This window comes from Cydia pomonella, chromosome 9 (genome assembly GCF_033807575.1).
Source record: "Cydia pomonella isolate Wapato2018A chromosome 9, ilCydPomo1, whole genome shotgun sequence".
NCBI classification, from domain to species: Eukaryota; Metazoa; Arthropoda; class Insecta; order Lepidoptera; family Tortricidae; genus Cydia; species Cydia pomonella.
The window spans coordinates 975,153-995,344 of record NC_084711.1 but is presented as its reverse complement, the minus strand read 5'-3'; the positions used below and the strand labels follow the sequence as shown (position 1 = coordinate 995,344).

Genomic DNA, 20,192 nt, shown 5'->3' with positions numbered 1-20,192 from the left:
AATAGAATCAGGCGTTACTTTGCGGAAATCCATGCTAATTAAAACAAGTAATATTACTTTGCTAATCCGCGAGAAAATAACGTGTTAGTCAATCAGTGCTAACCCGTTATACTTACTTGCGTATTTTTACATGCAATTAATGTTCCCACCCTCCCACCGCAAAAATAAAAATAAATTATTTTATGTTTACACCGAAGGCTCAACCGTAGTTGACGCTACGGTCTACCTAGTTTAGCCATAAATTCCGTTACAAAGCTAATTTTCTCTAGAGACTAGGATTTTAAAGTTACTTTGTAAAGTTTTATATGGTTAATACAGGGACAAATAACGAATAAAAAGTCCCCAATTATTATTCCATGATGCCATCTTTCGCCTTTTAAGAAACAAGCAAAGAGGGCCTAATTTACGCACCATTTTTTGTGAAAATATGACATTATATTTCTGAAAAATAATGTTACTACATTTTTTACGATTTTCGATGTATTCCTTATCTGTATAGAGATCTAAGGAAGCAGCAGATGTAGTTAACTTAGTGCTGCAAGATTATCGTGTATTTCATGGTTTTGTGAGTAGATCCAGATAAAAGGATAACTGAGCCCAATTTGTGCGAAAAAGTAATCCATTTTAGTGAATACACTTGCCCGAATGTAATAAGATACCGTATCAGAGGCTCTCATTTAACCTATTTGAAACATCATATTCCAGGATAAAAGATTGATCTTTTGTCAAAGCTCATACCTAGAGGACATTACTACGCCCCAAACCTGGACATTTTTTTTATACTACGTCAGTGGCAAACAAGCATACTGCCCGCTTGATGGTAAGCAGTATCCGTAGCCTATGTACGCCTGCAACTCCCAACCCCCTCCCCCCCTCGTTGAGCTCTGGCATCCTTACTCACCGGTAGGAACACAACACTATGAGTAGGGTCTAGTGTTATTTGGCTGCGGTTTTCTGTAAGGTGGAGGTACTTCCCCAGTTGGGCTCTGCTCTAGATCTGGAATGACATCCGCTGTGCTGTGCCCTACCACACAAAGTGAGATGACATTTTTTTCATTTTCATTTTGATTTTTCGTACCCGGGTCCAAGTATGAATCTCTACGGGTACGCGACACCTAAAAGTAGTTTGTTATAGAAAATTATAAAAGCTATGGGGTCAAAATTCCTGACGGAGGTGGTGATAAAGTCCTGCGTATTTCTGAGGCACGTCGCTGCATCATTAAATATCACGTATTTACCCAAGAGATGATAAAATCGATTAATCATTGAATATTTGAAATTCGTGATAAGTTTGTCTATATAATATATGTTTCAATAATTTTTAATTTATAGTAGTCGGCTACGCCATTGTGATAATTTCATCAATTTTTAAAATTAATTTAAGTTTATTTAAATATCTCATACACACCCCAAGTAGCACACGGGGTGGGAAATAGCTCGTATATCATATCTATTTAGATACTTAAGTGAAATATATAGCCATGACTAAGTTCTATATAGGTGGAAAGAACCCATATAGACCCAATATAGACCAAAAAGGAGAAAAATTGCAGCCTATTTTTGGTTCTAAATTGAATCCATAAGAGATCTCTCGATTACCTTAAGTGGCAATTAGAACTATGGGTGACAGTTATGCGCAGTGAACGATTTATATTGAACGAATGAATGTATTACAATTTCAGTTCGGTCAAGGAGTGATAAATGAGACGCCCAATTTCCTTTGAGTGGCGTGGCAACAATTAAGACAATAAGTTGTGTTTTTTAAAAGTGAATGTGATCTGCCATTTTAATTCTGGATGTACATATCTGTTTGGTAAAGTGATGAAAACTTCACGTTATACAGGAATTGAAATAAGCACAAAATCCTTGGGAATGATTTTTTACTGTGAAACTATAGTATGGTTTCTTTGTAAATTTCGATGCGCCTTTGATTTGATCCAGGAATATTTAAAAGGAGAGTGCTAAATCAAATGACGAAATGATACTGATAAGAAATAAAACTGTTAAAAACCTGACCTAATGATTGTAGGTTACGTACAATGTTAAAGTAACATCGTCACAACTATCAAAGGTCTGTGATCATGCGTCAGTGTGATAAAATTCTGTTTAAAATAATTCATTTTCAAGGACTCCATTTGTAAACATGGCGGAATAAAAAATATTTTACAGTGTTTATTTTCACTTATTTGTTCTCTATTTAGAACTATCAGGTCTGAAAATCACTTATTTGTATCTTGCGAGTGGCAAAGCAGTGAATGCTATTGACAGAGGAGGCGCCGCAATAGGAAAAATAAATCTGGGGGCAGGGTAGTGCCCCCGCCAAGACGAGCAAAGCGAAGCGCATGGCCTACCTTTTCTAAAAGCGCTTCGTCGTTTTTTTGAACCCTCATAACTTGGGTTTGGATTATACCAGATAAACAAAATTCTCGGGATATAATGTCAATAGTGGACTTAATAAGCATAAAAAAATTCAGATGCATAGCTCATAGCGTTTTCGTCACTGACTCACTTCACTCACTCACTGATGATCACCAAAACCCTTGGGGTACTTCCTGAAGTCCTAGGAAGCAAAAATTTGGTATGTAGCATAGTATTAGTATACAAACAACAAAAGAAATAAAAAAAATTGGAAAGATATAGCCCTTAAGGGGTTGAAAAGGGGGGTGGAATTTTGTATGGGGAATCAATAACCGCTGAACCGATTTAGATGAAATTTAGTGTGTAGATAGTTTTTCCTATAGGGAAGGATATAGAATAGTTATCAACCCCAAAATCACCCGTAAAGGTGAAAAGGGAAGGAAAAGGGCATTAGGGGGAATAGAGGAAAGTTTGTAGGGGGGATCAGTTAAAAAAAAGATTGTATAAAAGATGCGCCCAGATACGTATTTCGGGATTTTTAATAGTAAATTTCCCCCAACCATTATATATGTATCTGATAAATATTTAACTATTTGGTTGTACCCATTGGTATGTATTTCATTGTAATGTGTACTCTTCTTATTCCTGTAATGTATTCCTGCACTACCTGTCACTAAAGCTTTTTGTTCTTTATATCCTGCTACCCTAAGGTTGTCTGGAAGAGATCGCTCACAGCGATAAGAACGCCTGTTGCTACCTTTATTTACATTGTAAATCTGTTACTGAATTTTTCTTCTGTGGTCCAATAAAGTGTATTTACTCTATTTACTTTACCATTTATATTAGGGGATGGAAGATTGTCATGCTTATGACAATACACAAAGAAGACACTTACAAAAAGAAGTGAAATCCTATCAAAAACATTTTCATGGAAAATGTTGCCTAGACGAAACCATAAGGGCACTGTCAAAAAGTTATCAGATTTCTTGTAGAGCCAAGCTTCTAACTCTACAAGCGCTTACTTCACAAACTCTACACCTTAGTCAAAATATGTGGCTTGGCCGTTTCGTTACTACAAGTATACTTAGTGAATAAATTTTGCACCTTACGCCCATGTGACAGTAGCGAAACGGCCATGCCACATATTTTGACTCTTGTTGTAGAGTTTCTGAAGTTAGGGCTTGTAGAGTTAGAAGCTTGTCTCTACGAGAAATCTGATAACATTTTGACAGTGCGAGCCTTATGGTTTCGTCTTGGCAACATTTTCATGAAAATGTTTTTGATAGGATATTATGTATATGACCTAATTTTGGAACTGTTAGATCGTTAGTGGTTTGAAATAAGTGAAAATAACTGCTTTTGGTTTTCAAGAACCTCCTATTGAGACTTAATTATGCGTTGGAGTGGCAATAAGAGTATTTCTAGCCCTTAAAGTTGCAATCACTTTAGGTTCCAAAAGGGCCGTAAAATTATCTCTTTAGCCACTATTGGTGATATACTACTCTATTATACTAGTCATTTGGAATTAAAAGTTCCAAATAAGGGTATGTTCCCACTTATATGTAGAAGTTGCTTATAAGTGACTTTAGGGCCTTATATAGCACTATTGCTTCTTATTCAGTGACAATTAAAACCTGCATGCAACTTTAAGTAGCAAAATCGACTTTACCCAACCATAAGTAATAAAGTAGAAACAATAAACGTTCCTAAGCAACTACAAGTGACAGGATGAACTCATATACAATTTTGAGTTGTGTTTAAAGGTATAAGTTTTATCAAACACTGTTAAACCACTCATTTAGAACATAAAGCTATAAGATAAGCTGCAAAATTCACTAATGTGCTGCTTGGGACAACTAGAACGCACCTCTTATATATTTTATATATGGCAACATCCTTTTTCCTATACCCCCACCCTCACCTTAAACCGCCAGTGCAAAATAAAACCCCATCGCGCGCGCGCCCAACAACTCGCACTCCTCTAATTAAAACTCAAAATACATGTGAAATAATACTCCAAGAAGATCAGTGACATCACTTTTAACGCTGTGTATTGTGAATAATAAAATTTTCGTGTTTGTGGTGAAATACAATCTCAAAATTGGAGTCGGCGGGATATGAGCTATTCGAAGCTGAGTCCCTGCCCCTCCAGTAGTTATGTATACATAACTTTGTAACAGAAATTATGGCTAGACTAGGTATGTAGTCGATTATTATGGATAAACGAATCGTTAGTTTCACTGTGTGACATAAGTTTAATTTTTTACCGATTTTGTAAAGACATTATTTGTAACGCAAAACCTAAGTCGGGTTAAAGGTTTGTATATATAAAAGAAGCCTCGGGGGAGTCGGGGGAGACTTAAACTAGCGACCAGTCTGATGCTTGTGCTAAAAGTTTTATAGCGGTAAAAGTCACCTTTGTATGTTGGTCTCTATTGTCAACAGGAGAAGATCCTAAAATGCGTGCGTCTAACACTAATGAGCCTCGAAGAACTGCTGCGAGTGGTGCGACCATTCGCGCCCGTGACTCCCGACATGTTGCTTGACGCCATCCACGACAAGACTCGAACACGAAGCACTGATCTGCGCCACCGTGGGTTACTACGTAAGTCCCTATACAACAATATAGTTTCTATTTTTCTCCGTGAGCTTCTACGGATTATCGTCTTATCTATTGTTTAAAAACCGCAAAGGCGCGTGCCACTATGAAAAAATGGTCAAGCCGCATAGGTAGCGTTTATTGAATTACTACTCTATTGAGCACGGAATAAGATTCATTATGAACTAATACAGAATTCTAACAGAATAGCTGTCTGATCTCTATTGGTGCGTCTAAGGTAGGCGACTAAACGCTCTCAAACCAGCATAACCTGTGACACTGCGATCCGTAATAAAGATACGTATTAAGTTAAGCTGGTTTGAGAGCGTTTAGTCGCCTACCTTAGACGCACCAATAGAGATCAGACAGCTATTCTGTTAGAATTCTGTATTAGTTCATAATGAATCTTATTCCGTGCTTAATAGAGTAGTAATTCAATAAACGCTACCTATGCGGCTTGACCATTTTTTCATAGTGGCACGCGCCTTTGCGGTTTTTAAACAATAGATAAGACGATAATCCGTAGAAGCTCACGGAGAAAAATAGAAACTATACCACAAATACTTTATATTGCACGTCTAAATAGAAACCTGTGCCTAAGACTGAGGGATATGAGTCAAATTCGTTTCATATCTAATTTCAACAAGAAGCTTAGAAGAAATACTGCGAGTGGTGTGACCATTCGCGCCCGTAACTCCCAACATGTTGGTTGACGCCATCCATGATAAACTCCAACGCAAGTACTGATCTGCGCCCCTGTGGCTTACTACGTAAGTGCTTATGTCTAGAGAATAAGATTCAAATTTGTATTAATACCTAACTTCAAGAGTTGTTCCGAGTGTTAAAACCATTCCTGCGTTACTCCCGACATGTTGCTTGACGCCATCCACGATAAGATTTGAACCCGCAGCACTGATCTGCGCCACCGTGGTTTACTACCCAAGTGCTTAATATCTAAAGAATAAGATTCAGATTCGTATAAAGACCCAACTTCAAGAATAGCTTCGAGTGGTGCGACCATTCGCGCTCGTAACTCCCGACATGTTGCTTGACTCTATCCACGATGAGACTCGAACCCATGTCACAGAGTTACGTCATCGTAGTTTACTACATAACTGCTTATGTCTGTGGGGTAAGATTTGATTTCGTACAATCTTTTCTGCTTTGCCCTAAGGTTGACTGGTAGAGAATGCCTCATGGCATCAAGTTCGCCTTTTGTACATTAAGTATTCTTTTGTGCAAAGTTTAAATAAATAAATGAATAAACACCTAACTTCAATCTGGATGAAATTACAATTTTTTTCTACTTGTTTGAGTAGCTAACAATCCTGATCCTACCGACTGACCGACAGCTGATTTTTACGAAGTTTTACTATATGTCTCCCTTAGCCACTTTACGATTTATCGCCTGGGATGAACATAGTTATAAAAATCTAATCGCTGGCTTACGGACCTCCCTTTGATACTATCTCCTTTATTAGGCATTTAAATACTACTAATAACTACTACTAATATTTTAAGGTTATTTGACTACTAGTCAAATCAGTTTCTTTTTTCAAACTATCAAAACGATTTGCCATTATAAAATTTATATGAAAAACTAGCAAACGACGTCATGGTCAACTTACCTATTCTTTATAGCTCTATACGATTTATAAAATAGAAATTGTGTCTAAAAATAACTGTTGTCTAAGTTTCTCTATTACTGTTTATTTCATGCATGGTGTGATTGGTGTGAAATTGATTCTAAATACAGTCAACAGCCCTATTGTATATTTACGAAGTAACGGTGTATGTTAAAAATAACATTGGCCAATTTTCTGTTACCAATAGTGCTCGTCGTTGCAACAAAGTTTATACAAAATCAATAAAAACGACTTTTCTTGCCAAAAGTGTTTTCGGCATGGCTCCGAAACTTTATAACAAACTGCCAGACCATATTACTAAATTAGATGACATAGGATTATTCAAAAAGAGTCTGTTTAAAATTTTAGTTAGGAAAGCGTACTACTAGATTGGAGAATACCTGTCTAATTCAGAATATTAATTAAGTAGGTATTGTATGAATGTCAATTATTAAATTACATTAAATTATATTTTTAAATTATAATTTATAGATTAAGTTTGTAGAGAATAGACATGCACCATCTGGACAATATTTGTATGCCTAATGGCTAAGCATAGTGATACTTTCTTATTTACATTTGTATGATCTGTGAAAACCTATGTTTACAAATAAATATATGATTTATGTAAACAAGTGGTCAATACCACTAGATTCCCAATTTCTATCGTTCCTTTCAAAAATAGCAAATCGCCGTTTTCCACAGATTTTGGAGTGACGAAATCGAGCGCTTGAAATTCAAAATACGGCCCCCACAAACTTTAGCTTCTGTTCTTGGATTTTGAACCTTGTCTTATTTATTAAAGACTAAACTTGAATAAAAAAAATAGACCTTTGTAAAGGCTTCTGGTACTCAAGAGGATATAGTATATTTTTTTTGTATATATTTGTTTCAGTGCCAGAAGAAAACGTAGCGACATTAAAACGAGGGGCTCGCGTCATAGCCGGCGATATGCGCTCAGCGCTCTTAGATGGCGATTGCGAAAACTACGATATGGAGCGAGGATACACCCGGCATACAATCAGTGATGACCCCAACAACCCGGGGATACTAGTTCGACTCCCAGCCCCGACCATCCTGAATCATCTGAGGCTGCTACTCTGGGACAGAGACAACAGGTAGCATGCAACATTATAATCTTTGTGGATTCGAAGTGAGATTCCTCCTGTAGAACTGATATTTCATTTCATTTCATTTCATTTATTCGTTGCAACCATGGTATTACAGATGTTCTTTAAATATTATATATTATATATAAGTATCAGCTAGATCAAAGGTCCCCACCCCATTTGGGTTATTCCCACTAGTTACCGCCAAGTTGTTACCACTGGTAACAACTGAGATTTATTTCCTCACCTTCACCATTGGGAACAACTGAGAAAAAATAGATACCACCAAAGTGAAAGTGAGTTAGTGATAACTAGTGGGAATAACCCACCCTTTTGTCTAGAGACCCTCTTGGTGACACATAATTGCTTCGCCCGCTCCCATTCAATTTTTGATTGTCTTCATAGGTACGTAAAATTTCTGCCCTCTTGCCGCTAGAACATTTTGGGGGCGGGGTTCACGGCTTGAAAACTATCGAGTAAAAGTAAAGTACTTCTAGTTCTAAGACATTGGAGGCTCCTGCTAAGCGGTCGAAACCATAAGTTTATCAGCTGGTTATTTCTGAGACCTTGTTCTATGCACTAAACTTTAATCACTTCTGCGATCTTGGGAAGAACATATTAAATCCTTGTGAACATTTATTGTAACAGTGACTTGGCTAATAACCTGTTACTTTTCGCAGATCATATGCATACTTCATAGAAGTATCAGTGGACCAGAAAGACTGGGTGCGAGTGATCGACCACAGCAAGTACTACTGCCGCTCGTGGCAGAACCTGTACTTCCCGGCCAGAGTGGTCCAGTATATCAAGATAGTGGGCACCAGCAACACTGTCAACAAGGTAGGTTGGGTAGTAGACAAGACTGGGTGTTAATGATCGACCATAGCAAGTACTACTGCCGCTCGTGGCAGAACCTGTACTTCCCGGCCAGAGTGGTCCAGTATATCAAGATAGTGGGCACCAGCAACACTGTCAACAAGGTAGGTTGGGTAGTAGACAAGACTGGGTGTTAATGATCGACCATAGCAAGTACTACTGCCGCTCGTGGCAGAACCTGTACTTCCCGGCCAGAGTGGTCCAGTATATCAAGATAGTGGGCACCAGCAACACTGTCAACAAGGTAGGTTGGGTAGTAGACAAGACTGGGTGTTAATGATCGACCACAGCAAGTACTACTGCCGCTCGTGGCAGAACCTGTACTTCCCGGCCAGAGTGGTCCAGTATATCAAGATAGTGGGCACCAGCAACACTGTCAACAAGGTAGGTTGGGTAGTAGACAAGACTGGGTGCGAGTGATTGACCACAGCAAGTACTACTGTCGCTCGTGGCAGAACCTGTACTTCCCGGCCAGAGTGGTGCAGTATATCAAGATAGTGGGCACCAGCAATACTGTCAACATGGTAGGTTAGGTTGTAGAGGTAGCTTTACTTTAAAATAAAATTACCTTGGTTATATCCTCGGCTGCGCCAATGTCAGAGTTTGTTTTCAAGGAGTTGAGTTTCACGAGGAGCTGAAACCTATATACTACCGGAAAATATGAAGTACGAATGCGTGTTCTTAACATGTAGTGTATCAAACCAATGATGATTCCTAGAAAACTCGACGTCTTATATAGCGGGTTCAGAATGCCTGTTACCGTTCCTGTTATTCAGTCTCGCCTAGGAGTCACATTACACCACATCTAAATTAAATAAGGCTTCAATGCTTAATATGACCTCTAGCAGACACCTACACCTTGCAAGTCTTTTGTTTGGTGTCCTAAATGATAAAAACAGGAATATCTATATTCAAAAATACATGTTTCCTCATTCCACAGAGGACATGGTACTAGATCCACCAGGCGCTGTCTTTTAGAAACACACCCACACAAAAGAGTCGCTTTTACAGGCTGCTTCTGGTATCTCGCCACCAAGTGCTGGAATAACATCCCTCCACCATTAAGATTCCTTAAACGAAAACAATCATTTAAGTCTCATTTTAAAATAAACATGCAGGAATTTAAGGAGGCACGGGTACTTGGTTGCAGATTACTGAATCTAGTCTGTACGTGTACAAACACGTTATCTTATTGTAGGCCGTTTTCTACTCCATATCTTATAACACTTGCGAAACACAACTATGAAACTTGACTAGGTGACACAGCTCAGGCAAGAAAGGACATCAAATATTTTTTGTAGGTATAGCAATCTGTCAGACTTATATAATGTAAATTCTCATTTCTTTAAAAAATTCAATTTCTTTTCTTTTGTAAAAAATCGATATGTTTTCTGAAAGAGCTACGTATTTGTATGATTTTGTATGACATTCATATATATATATATATACACCGTGTTTTTTTTTTATTTGTGTTAATTTCGAGGGTGCATTCCTGAGCTTAAATTATGTAACTTTCTCAAAGACACCGATATTCTAACTAACTCCATTTCGGAGATAATCAATCATAAATTTTTATATTATAAGGCCCTTACGAGCGTGTACACTTGCCTTTGGGCCTGTTTACTTATTGATTAGTGTTTAGTGCGAGTTCATACATTTGCTACTAAACGTACGTACTATCTCGGACGATCGATGTTAGAAATGACATTGATATATCACAATTTTCAATTGTTTGGTTGAGTTAAATATAATGCCCGTGTTACGAAAACGCTATATTAAGTTACTTTTTATAAAAATAAAAAATAGTAAAAAAAAAAAAATTTTTTTTTTTTTTAAATTAACTATGCCATTTACTTTCCTTAAACGTACTTACCAAAACCCCGGAGTTAACGCAATTCAATAAAAACACGGTATATATATATTATTTTTTTCAATTTTCTATAAAGAAAAGTAGCTACTGTATGTAATTGCATGAGTTCTATAGTAATATAAATTGTATTTTATTTTTCTTATTTAATTCATGTTAATTATAAGATGTATTGTTTTGAAAAGATGTGTCCCGCCGAGTTTCTTGCCGGTCCATATTGGGATACCCTCATCCAATTGAGGAGGGATTTAAATCTTCTCGGGTCAGATGTGTAGGGTTAGAGCCGGTGTAGCTTTATTTGACGTTCATAAGCGCATTGTAATACGCCTACTTGAATAATAAACTATCTTTATCTTTTACAAGAAATATGAACCAGTGATTACCGTATGGTTTTCTTTCAGGTTTTCCACGCAGTAGCTTTAGAAGCGATGCACACGGCGCGCGTGCCCCCGTTGAGCGGCGGGCTCGTGCGGCCGCTGCACAACGTGGCCACGGTGGAGCTGTCCGCCGTCGTCATTGAGGGCATCAGGTGAGCCTACTATATCCTTGAATTAATGTATGCCGCCGATACTGATTAATTAAATTAGATTAGATCATGCCTGTCAGTTCTAAACCAGCGAGGTGCGCCTTTTTAGAGGAGTGTAGCGAGATAAATAGTAGATTTTTTTTTTAATACTACGTCGGTGGCAAACAAGCATACGGCCTGCCTGATGGTAAGCAGTATCCGTAGCCTATGTACGCCTGCAACTCCAGAGGAGTTACATGCGCGTTGGCGACCCTAACCCCCTCCCACCCTCGTTGAGCTCTGGCAACCTTACTCACCGGCAGGAACACAACACTATGAGTAGGGTCTCGTGTTATTTGGCTGCGATTTTCTGTAAGGTAGAGGTACTTCCCCAGTTGGGCTCTAGATCTGGAATGACATCCGCTGTGCTGTGCCCTACCACACAGAGCGAGATGACATTCACAATGCCCATACCTCTCTTAAAATTGTAATGTATAACTAGATAAAATAATTCATTTCGTTGATTGTGGTCATAGCTATTAGCTTCTATGAAAGCGTATACACTTTTCCTCCCGGCAGTCGCTCTCGTAACGCGCTGCTAAACGGCGACACGGAGCACTACGACTGGGAGCAGGGCTACACGTGCCACCAGCTCGGCTCCGGCGCCATCGTAGTCCAGCTGGCCCAGCCGTACCTGCTCTCCTCCATCCGCCTGCTGCTGTGGGACTGCGACTACCGCCACTACTCGTACTACGTGGAGACCAGCGTCAACTACTGGGACTGGGAGACCGTCTGTGACCGCACTAGAGACGCCGCTAGGTATGTACACATGTTTACAGTCGCAAGAGCGTGTAGTGCGAGCAAGGGACCGTGTAGTGGTTACAGCCAATAGCACTAGTAATACCACACTCACAGTTAAGCGCATAAAGCGATTAGAGTACGACGCACTAGTAATAGCACCGGCATTGTCCAAGATGGCCAAGTCATTTTAATAATAATAATAATAATTTAGCCTATATACGTCCCACTGCTGGGCACAGGCCTCCTCTCATGCGCGAGAGGGCTCGGGCTATAGTCCCCACGCTAGCCCAATGCGGATTGGGAACTTCACATACACCTTTGAACTTCTTCGCAGATGTATGCAGGTTTCCTCACGATGTTTTCCTTCACCGAAAAGCTAGTGGTAAATATCAGATGATATTTCGTACATAAGTTCCGAAAAACTCATTGGTACGAGCCAGGATTTGAACCCACGACCTCCGGATTGAAAGTCGGACGGCATATCCACTCGGCCACCACCGCTTTTTCAAAAAAGTCATTTTATATATCAAAAAATAAAGATATCTTATATTGAAAAATATAATTATAAAATAGGCAAGTCTGTGGAAATTGAGTATGATTATGAACCTCCAAGTTTTTGTTGTATTTTTCTTTGGTTGCGGTACATCTTTTGTATTGCATTTTTGATATGTTTACATGACTGTTTCTAAATAAATAAATAAATAGATCTTTTGTAGTAGAACTGCGCTGGTAGACATCTTTTTACATGTAATGGTTTTGTTATTATTTGTAAATTTACAGATCGTGGCAAGTCATATATTTCTCTCCACGGCCAGTGTCCATCATCCGGGTCGTTGGAACCAACAATTCAGTAAACGAGGTACTTTAGTGTCATTTGCTGTATTTTAATTAGTTTTGGTGTGCTATATAAAACGATTCTGAGTTAAATTAAGTCTTAACTACCAGAGCGTAATTAATTTTTAATTGTTTTTGAGCTGCAATGTACAGTCAAGGACTTTAATTTCAGTAGGTACCTTATCACGGTGAGAATAGTCGACGGTGACGATTTTTTTAATGCCTCAATGGATTATTCCCACTAGTGTTACCAGTGGTAACTACTGGATTTTTTTTTTCATCTGCACCACAGCTAATGGGAATAACCCACCTCCAATCGGTATCCTATTTTTTTTTTCCCAGTAAATACTTTTTTTTTTAAATATTTTGTCAAAAATAGTATTTTCCTGTAGAACAAAGGTAAGCCTAGTTTTAAGAGTGTTATTTTGTTCAGGTGTTCCACATGGTGCACTTGGAGTGCCCGGCGCAGGTGGAGGAGGCCGGCGACCCGGCCGCCAAGAAGCCCCGGGCTGACAGTCAAACACCCACGCCCACCGGCAACAACAGTAACGCTAATGCTGGTAAGTTTTTGTTTTTCTACTCCCGTACTTTTATTTGTCATTTAAAGGGTCGTGCACACGACTTGTACACAACAGTTGTAAACACACAATATAGTCAGTAATGTATGACTATGTTCAGGGGCGGCGGCCTCGGCTCCCCCCGCTCCCGCCGGTCCCCCCCCGGCCCCCGCCGGTCCCCCCGCCGGTCCCCCCGCGGCCCCCTCGCCGCCGCCGCCGGAGCCGGCGCGCGCGCTGCCGCCCGCCGAGACCGCCACGGAGGCCGAGGAGCGCTACGACGACTGAACACCTCCATCACGGTACCTACGGCGACTCACACCAAACATGTTTCACTTTACTACTGCGCACTCAATACAACCCGAGAGAATTTGACATAGAGGTGGATTGTCAAAGAAATCTTTGTAGCCACAATAAACTTACTACCATCTTGATGATTCATGATTTGTGAGCCTTTCCTTAAGTGTCGAAAGATAGCAATAAATTTACTGTGGCTTCAAAGTTTTCTTTGACAATCCACCTCTATTTCAAATTCTCTTTGATCAATTAATCAATCAATATAATTTAATGATACAGCGAAACATCTTGAACCGACGGTTGTGTAACTCTGACGGGTAGTCCTAAACTCCCTAACTTATTTTCTGTAGATGTTCAATAGTACATGAAGTCAGTTAAAACCGTCATTCTTGCAATAGGTTAGTTTTAAGTATAGTCGACGTCAAAGATATTTACGTTTTTTTACCCTATTACAAGACAGGTGATTATACATCAGTGGCGGATCGTTCAAAGAACTCGATTCCCACCGGCTTGTCTAATTTCAGACCGTTGAGTACTTCCACGATCGGATCATGAAGAAAAGGAAAGTAAAATTAGCTCCGGGTTCCCTACGAATATTTGTGACGCGCCGCCACTGTTATACATATAGGTAGAGAGAGGAAGATGGTACAGAAATCAGAGTCAAAAGTCTTCAAAAATTGCGTTACGTAATATTTGAACGCCCCCAATGAATCAATATTAAATTTACAGCGAAAATTACCTTGCTATTTCCTGGTTGGTTACATAACTACATTATGTCTAGGGGTTAAAGCAGCATCAATGTTTACTTAAATTCTCAAGGTTTATCAACCTTAAGTAAAATATTTAATATAATAATAATAGTCGTACACAACTATCGGTTCAATTTATTTTATATATATCAAAAACGCACTAAACATTGATAAGGTCTTGGAATGTGAAAATGTCTTATATTGTATTTGTATGCCACCTTTAAATTTACCAACGATTCGTAGAGATTATCGATTTATACTAAAGCACCATTCTAGCTAGACTCGTAAGAGCTTTATATCATTAGTACCTATAAGTTAGGAAAAGAGTTCCCAACAATTAGCAGCACCCTCGACTTAAAAAAAAAAATAGTACCGAAACTGTAAGAACAACACATGGATTGGTCTTCTCTGTTTTATTTACAGAGATTTTCCACTGGCTATACGAACTGTACAGCTCAAAAATATCTGAACACGCTCTCTAACGCCTTGATAATAGAGGCGTGTTCAGATATTTGTGAGCGCCTTGGCCGCTCTGATATATCTGATGGCGACTGTACTGTATGATCATATGTTAATCAATCGAAAATACTTTATTTTTACATTGTAAATCGATTCCATTGAACGAAAAATCATTTGTATCTTTTTCTGCAGAATGATTCTCTTGAAAGTAGCTTTAGCGTTGTATATCGATGGAAACAGTTGCTGGGGTACTTTTAAGAGATACAAAAACGAATAGGTTTTCTTTAAGACTATTTTTATTTTTTGCCTCGACACGCGAAAATAGCTTGCTTAAAAATCTTTGGTCCCAAAAATACAATCGATTGATATCATAATACAATTGTTATAGTACCAATAGGGAATATTACGCAAAACTCTGCATAGGGGGCGCCACTAGCAGAAACAGTACACAAATAGTTTTGATGCATCAATTTAATATTTATTCGTAACAAATAATCTCAAAACTTGTCAAAAACACCGTAATCAACATAGTGTATATAAGTTACTCTATGGCTTACGGTTTGAGCTAGTGCTGCACTCTGGACGCAAAACATTGCAGTAATACTCTCTATTGCACATGACAGAGCCTCTGTTGATTAGGAGTAATCTGTTAGCGTTCAAAATCATCCATCCTTCTCTAACCCACAAAGCTGGTTAGTGTGAAAGAGATACATGCTGACGTACTGCGAGTCATATGAAGATAATCGCTAAGAGATTTTAAATTCTATACCACAGGGATAGAGTTCATAATCGAGTGGGAATTGTCCCCTTATTAAAGATTGTCGGCAGCTTTTTATGGACATTTACATAAATGATGATTATTAAATATACGAATACAAGCTAAATATCACGAATAAAATCAAATTAAGGATAAGTACTAGACTCAACATTGTAGTATCATCAAATAAATTATGGTGTAACATAAGTATATGGGAGAATCAACTTTTTAGCGTCACTCGTTGCCATGGTTACGATTAGTTGTCCAGGGGACAGTTCAGGGAAATACTGATTTTATGGTACTTAAATGTATTAAACTTGCGTTTTTGTGGTCGTTATAACCAATGTCCATAATGGGCCCCCTACTAAGCATGTTAATAGAACGGCATACAACGTCTCTTTAAACAAACTATGCCACTGTTGTCCCTTGGACAACGGGACAGGATAACAAAACAAAAAAAGTTGATTCAGCCATATGTATGTCAACACACATTTTTGTTTACTTAGTCACCTGCAATAATTTACGGGCTAAATATATACTAGGTCATACTGAGCAACTTTTACTATAAAACCAATCCCGAAGTCGCGATTTTTTTTTTCTCTCCCATAGAAAATGTCAAGGTCAGACAGACAAAATGTATGAAACAGACAATTTTTTTCGCGATTTCGAGTTGGTGTCATAGTAAGAGTTGCTCAGTATGACCTATATATTCACCCCGTAAATGATTACAGGTGAATAAATAAACACCCTGTACTGTAAATAATTTCACCGTTGCGTGCGTTTTTTGTTAAGGTATAATTAGTATGAATTTTATGAAATGATTTTTTGGCTTGACCCCTAATCTGTCAAATAAAAGCCCTTGTTTCTTTTCTGCAGAGCGGTCAGCTCCCATCTTAATAGCACGTGTAAGCAATAATGTCTTTAAAAACCATCTATTGTGACCGTATTAAGGTTCAATTTTATTTAACAGTTTAGTTTATTCGAAATCCAATCAGCCACGCGGGTGGCATAAACAACCGAGCTTTACTTTTGGAGATAACAAAACTTGTTATCTCTGAATGGGCTGTTTCATGAATTTGAACCATATAAATAGGGTGATAAAATTGGTTTTTAAACGGCTTGTTCCCGTTTACTTATAATAGCGTGTTAGCATTAGCAGAAGTACTCGCTGCATAAAGGAAACTATACCTTTTGCTTAACAAATTAGCAGGGCCCGTACCGTTCATGCCGTTGACAGAAAAATGACGTCACGCTACATAGAGTATATGATTCCAATTAGTATTTTCGTAATAATTAATCATTTATCAACCTCTTTAGGTAAGTTATACATATACTTGGCAATCAGTACAGAAACGTCTAACTGACATTCATATTATTGTCACTCAAATAAATAATAGATTATTAATTTATTAAATAATACATATTTTTTTTATTTTTAACAGCGTAACAAGCTTTTATTCTCGTAACAAGTATTTATTTTGATACCCGTCAATAAGTAAGTTATCTAAATTTGTAGTATTGTAAAACAACTCCCTGTGTAATTACGTCATTTTTGCGTCAACGGCATGAAAAGTACGGGCCTTGAATATAACTAACTTAATTGGACTCGTTAACAAATTAAACCTCTCATAGTTAAACGCGCAAACTTATATTAATATTAAATTATTCTAAAATTAATAAGAGATTCAAATATTTATATCAAACAGTAGACAGAAGTTAAGAGTAAAAAAATATCAGCAGTTTACAATATTTTATCTATATGTAAGGCTATTATTACAATAGCCTTACATAGAGATAACCCATTACAATAATAATGACGTCCAGACGCCATTTCCATAGGTAACAGTGCAAAATTTCATATGTAGACATGTACAGTCAAAGAATTTAATTTCCGTACCATTTCGTACCTTATCACAGTGGCAATTAATATGAAAGTCGCTACAAACCCCATACTATTATCACTGTGACAAGGTACGAAATGGTACTGAATTAAACTCCTTGACCGTACCATCTTATTCAATAGATACACAACTGTGTATCTATTGAATAAGATGGTACATGTCTACATATGAAATTTTGTACGTGACTTTGTACGTGTTTTATCTTTAGGATGGTATATTAGGTACAGTAGTATTTAAATAAAAGGATTGTCAGTTTTCACTAGACCTGTCTCTGCGTGTTGGGTCGTGACATACTGGTCAGGGTGTTCTTGCAAGCCAGGTTGTTGGTGGAGTTAGTCCTGAGCGGCGCGCGGGAAGCAGCGGAGCCATCGCTGTTCAATTTTGAAGCTGATCTCGTAAGTCTGGTGGGAGTGTATATAAGATTAGTCTTAGGTGTTGGTACAGCGTGTTGTTTATTTTCCTTTCCCGTTTTTGGGGTCATGGGCGCCGATTTAGTTGGGACTGTTTTCTTCGTTCTCCTCGAAAGTGTCGCACACAATCAAGGGGATAACGCTGTTTGGGGGCTTCTGTAACTGGAGCTCTGGCCTATGTTCTTCTCATCAATGCCCTTCTGGAAGACAAAACCAGGTTTCACTATCTGAACTTTAAGATATTTCAAGGAATGTAAACAAAGACTGTACCACATGACTCGGCCATTCAGCCAGTTATATAATACCATAGAATCCCTACGTATCTATATACAACAGACTAAATTTGTGGTCTATTCTCATTGGCTGGCAAAACAGACTAAGACATGTCTCAAAATAAAAATGTATACATAAAAGAATGTTATCTCAGGGTGCCCGCCCGCAAAATTTTGTTTTTCCGAATAGAACACGTTTATTTACGAAATAAACGCGTAAGACCCATAGGTTATTTAAATTGAACAGCGATGGCTCTATTGCTTCCCGCGCGCCGCTCAGGACTAACTCCACCAACAACCTGGCTTGCAAGAACACCCCGGCCAGTATGTCACGACCCAACACGCAGAGACAGGTCTAGTGAAAACTGACAAGCCTTTTATTTAAATACTACTGTACCTAATATACCATCCTAAAGATAAAACACGTACAAAGTCACGTACAAAATTTCATATGTAGACATGTACCATCTTATTCAATAGATACATTGTATCTAAATAAAATAAATGTCACCGAACTTGCAAACTCTAGAATGAAAACTGTTATTAAGCAAAAACTCATTTCGCAGCATACTATATAATAAGCGATTAGGTACATCACGAATGATAACGTCCTAAATTAGCAATCTACCTAGTTGTGTAGAAAGTACCTGCTGTACTTATGTTATTTCATGTTCTTTTAATTCCATATCCGGTTCCGTACTAGGATACCCTCCTACAATTTAGGATGGATTTAAATTTTCTCAGGTCAGAGGTGTAGGCTTCGAGCCGGCGTAGTTGGCACTGAATGTGTTAAGATTGCCCGTAGACCGTGAAATGTTGATATAAGTTATTCCATGTTAGATTTATATAGTTTCGAACTTTCGACCGTCAATTTAGTTATTTAGTCGTTAAGATGTTTTCTAGTCTATACTCTTGGCTGGGTTCGTTTGATTGCATTTGCTTCTGATTTGAGCTGCTTGTTTAAATCTTGGTTTGGGTTTGGAACAGAACGTTTTCTACAGTGAACATCAAATATACAGTGTCGGCCAAAGATAAAGATAGTTTATTTTTCAAGCGCATTGTAATCGCTTATGAACGTCAAATAAAGTTATATAACGTGACATATTATTATTTAGAAATATTTTATTCGTTGTAAAATATACAGATAAAAAGAGGAACTAAAACAAACTTACACATAACATTACATTACATGATACATATTAGGCACAAAGGGGTCCCGACTTAGCATGGTGTTAGCCTGGATGGGTCAACGCTGGTCTTCCGTCCGGGTCATAAACGTCTGAAGCACGGAAAGTACACAATGTTTTAAAAAGGATTAATAAACAATAGAAATAAAACAAATTGGAAATAAATAAATAAATAAGAGATCACAGGATTCGCAGGTATTTCTATGGTACAGCCAGCTCAATAGTAGCGGATAAAATAACGCGCCAAATATATCGGCCACCCCGGAATACTGTTCCAACAAGAAAAAATCACTAACAGTTTCCGTTCACAAGTATTTGTTATAGTCTATTGTTCTACATATAAAGATATATCTCTTTTTATTAAGCTATAGGTCTGTTAGAGAATGACGCGTAGTATGTTGCGCTACTTCATATACTGACTGAACCAACAGCGTGTTTCGATATATTTTTGGCCACTTTGGCCGTCACTATCTATTTGGTGCTCACTGTAATAACCGCATCACATTTAGTTGACAATTGTGGGACCTTATTTGAGCGCAAGAAGGTTTACGTATAGCCATCAACTTCGACTCAATGTCTATCTAGCAGATATAATCAAGCGATGCCGCCTTTTAGACGCGTGTTTGTGAAATACCACAGAATAATGACCCTTATCATCGTTACGAATAACTTTTTCGTTCGAAATATGATTAAGGTGCATCCACACCATAGTTAACTTTAGTAGACCAACACGGTAACATGAGGCAACTTTTGTGGTTACAAATAGTTACCGAATGTAGCAGTAACACTTAGAAAACTTGTTCTATAAAAAGTAACCGCGGTGTGGACAATGCCGGATTTAGAGCCTCTGGAGGCCTCGGGCAACAAAGGAGTGGAGGCCCCCTGGCCCCAATTTTTTTCCAAATAAAATGGTAAATTTACCGAATTCTCTTTTGTGAAGGCCCGGGGCAGTAACCCCGGTTGCCCTCCCCTAAATCCGGCCCTGGGTGTGGATACGCCTATACTTATAGGCATGCCGTCTTCGTCTACTAA

General features: G+C 38.3%; 1 protein-coding gene across 1 annotated transcript in view; it reads left to right on the top strand.

Annotated features, from left to right (window-relative positions):
* LOC133521051 (BTB/POZ domain-containing protein 9) overlaps window positions 1-17,673 on the top strand; it is a 28,754-nt gene extending 11,081 nt beyond the window's left edge. The window contains exons 8-15 of the mRNA XM_061855780.1: window positions 4,804-4,963; window positions 7,478-7,700; window positions 8,372-8,531; window positions 10,836-10,963; window positions 11,519-11,758; window positions 12,521-12,599; window positions 13,008-13,134; window positions 13,253-17,673. Of these exons, the coding sequence (XP_061711764.1) occupies window positions 4,804-4,963; window positions 7,478-7,700; window positions 8,372-8,531; window positions 10,836-10,963; window positions 11,519-11,758; window positions 12,521-12,599; window positions 13,008-13,134; window positions 13,253-13,416 (1,281 nt within the window). The 3' untranslated portion in view covers window positions 13,417-17,673. The remainder of the gene's footprint in view (window positions 1-4,803; window positions 4,964-7,477; window positions 7,701-8,371; window positions 8,532-10,835; window positions 10,964-11,518; window positions 11,759-12,520; window positions 12,600-13,007; window positions 13,135-13,252) is intronic.
* The last annotated feature ends 2,519 nt before the right edge of the window (window positions 17,674-20,192 follow it).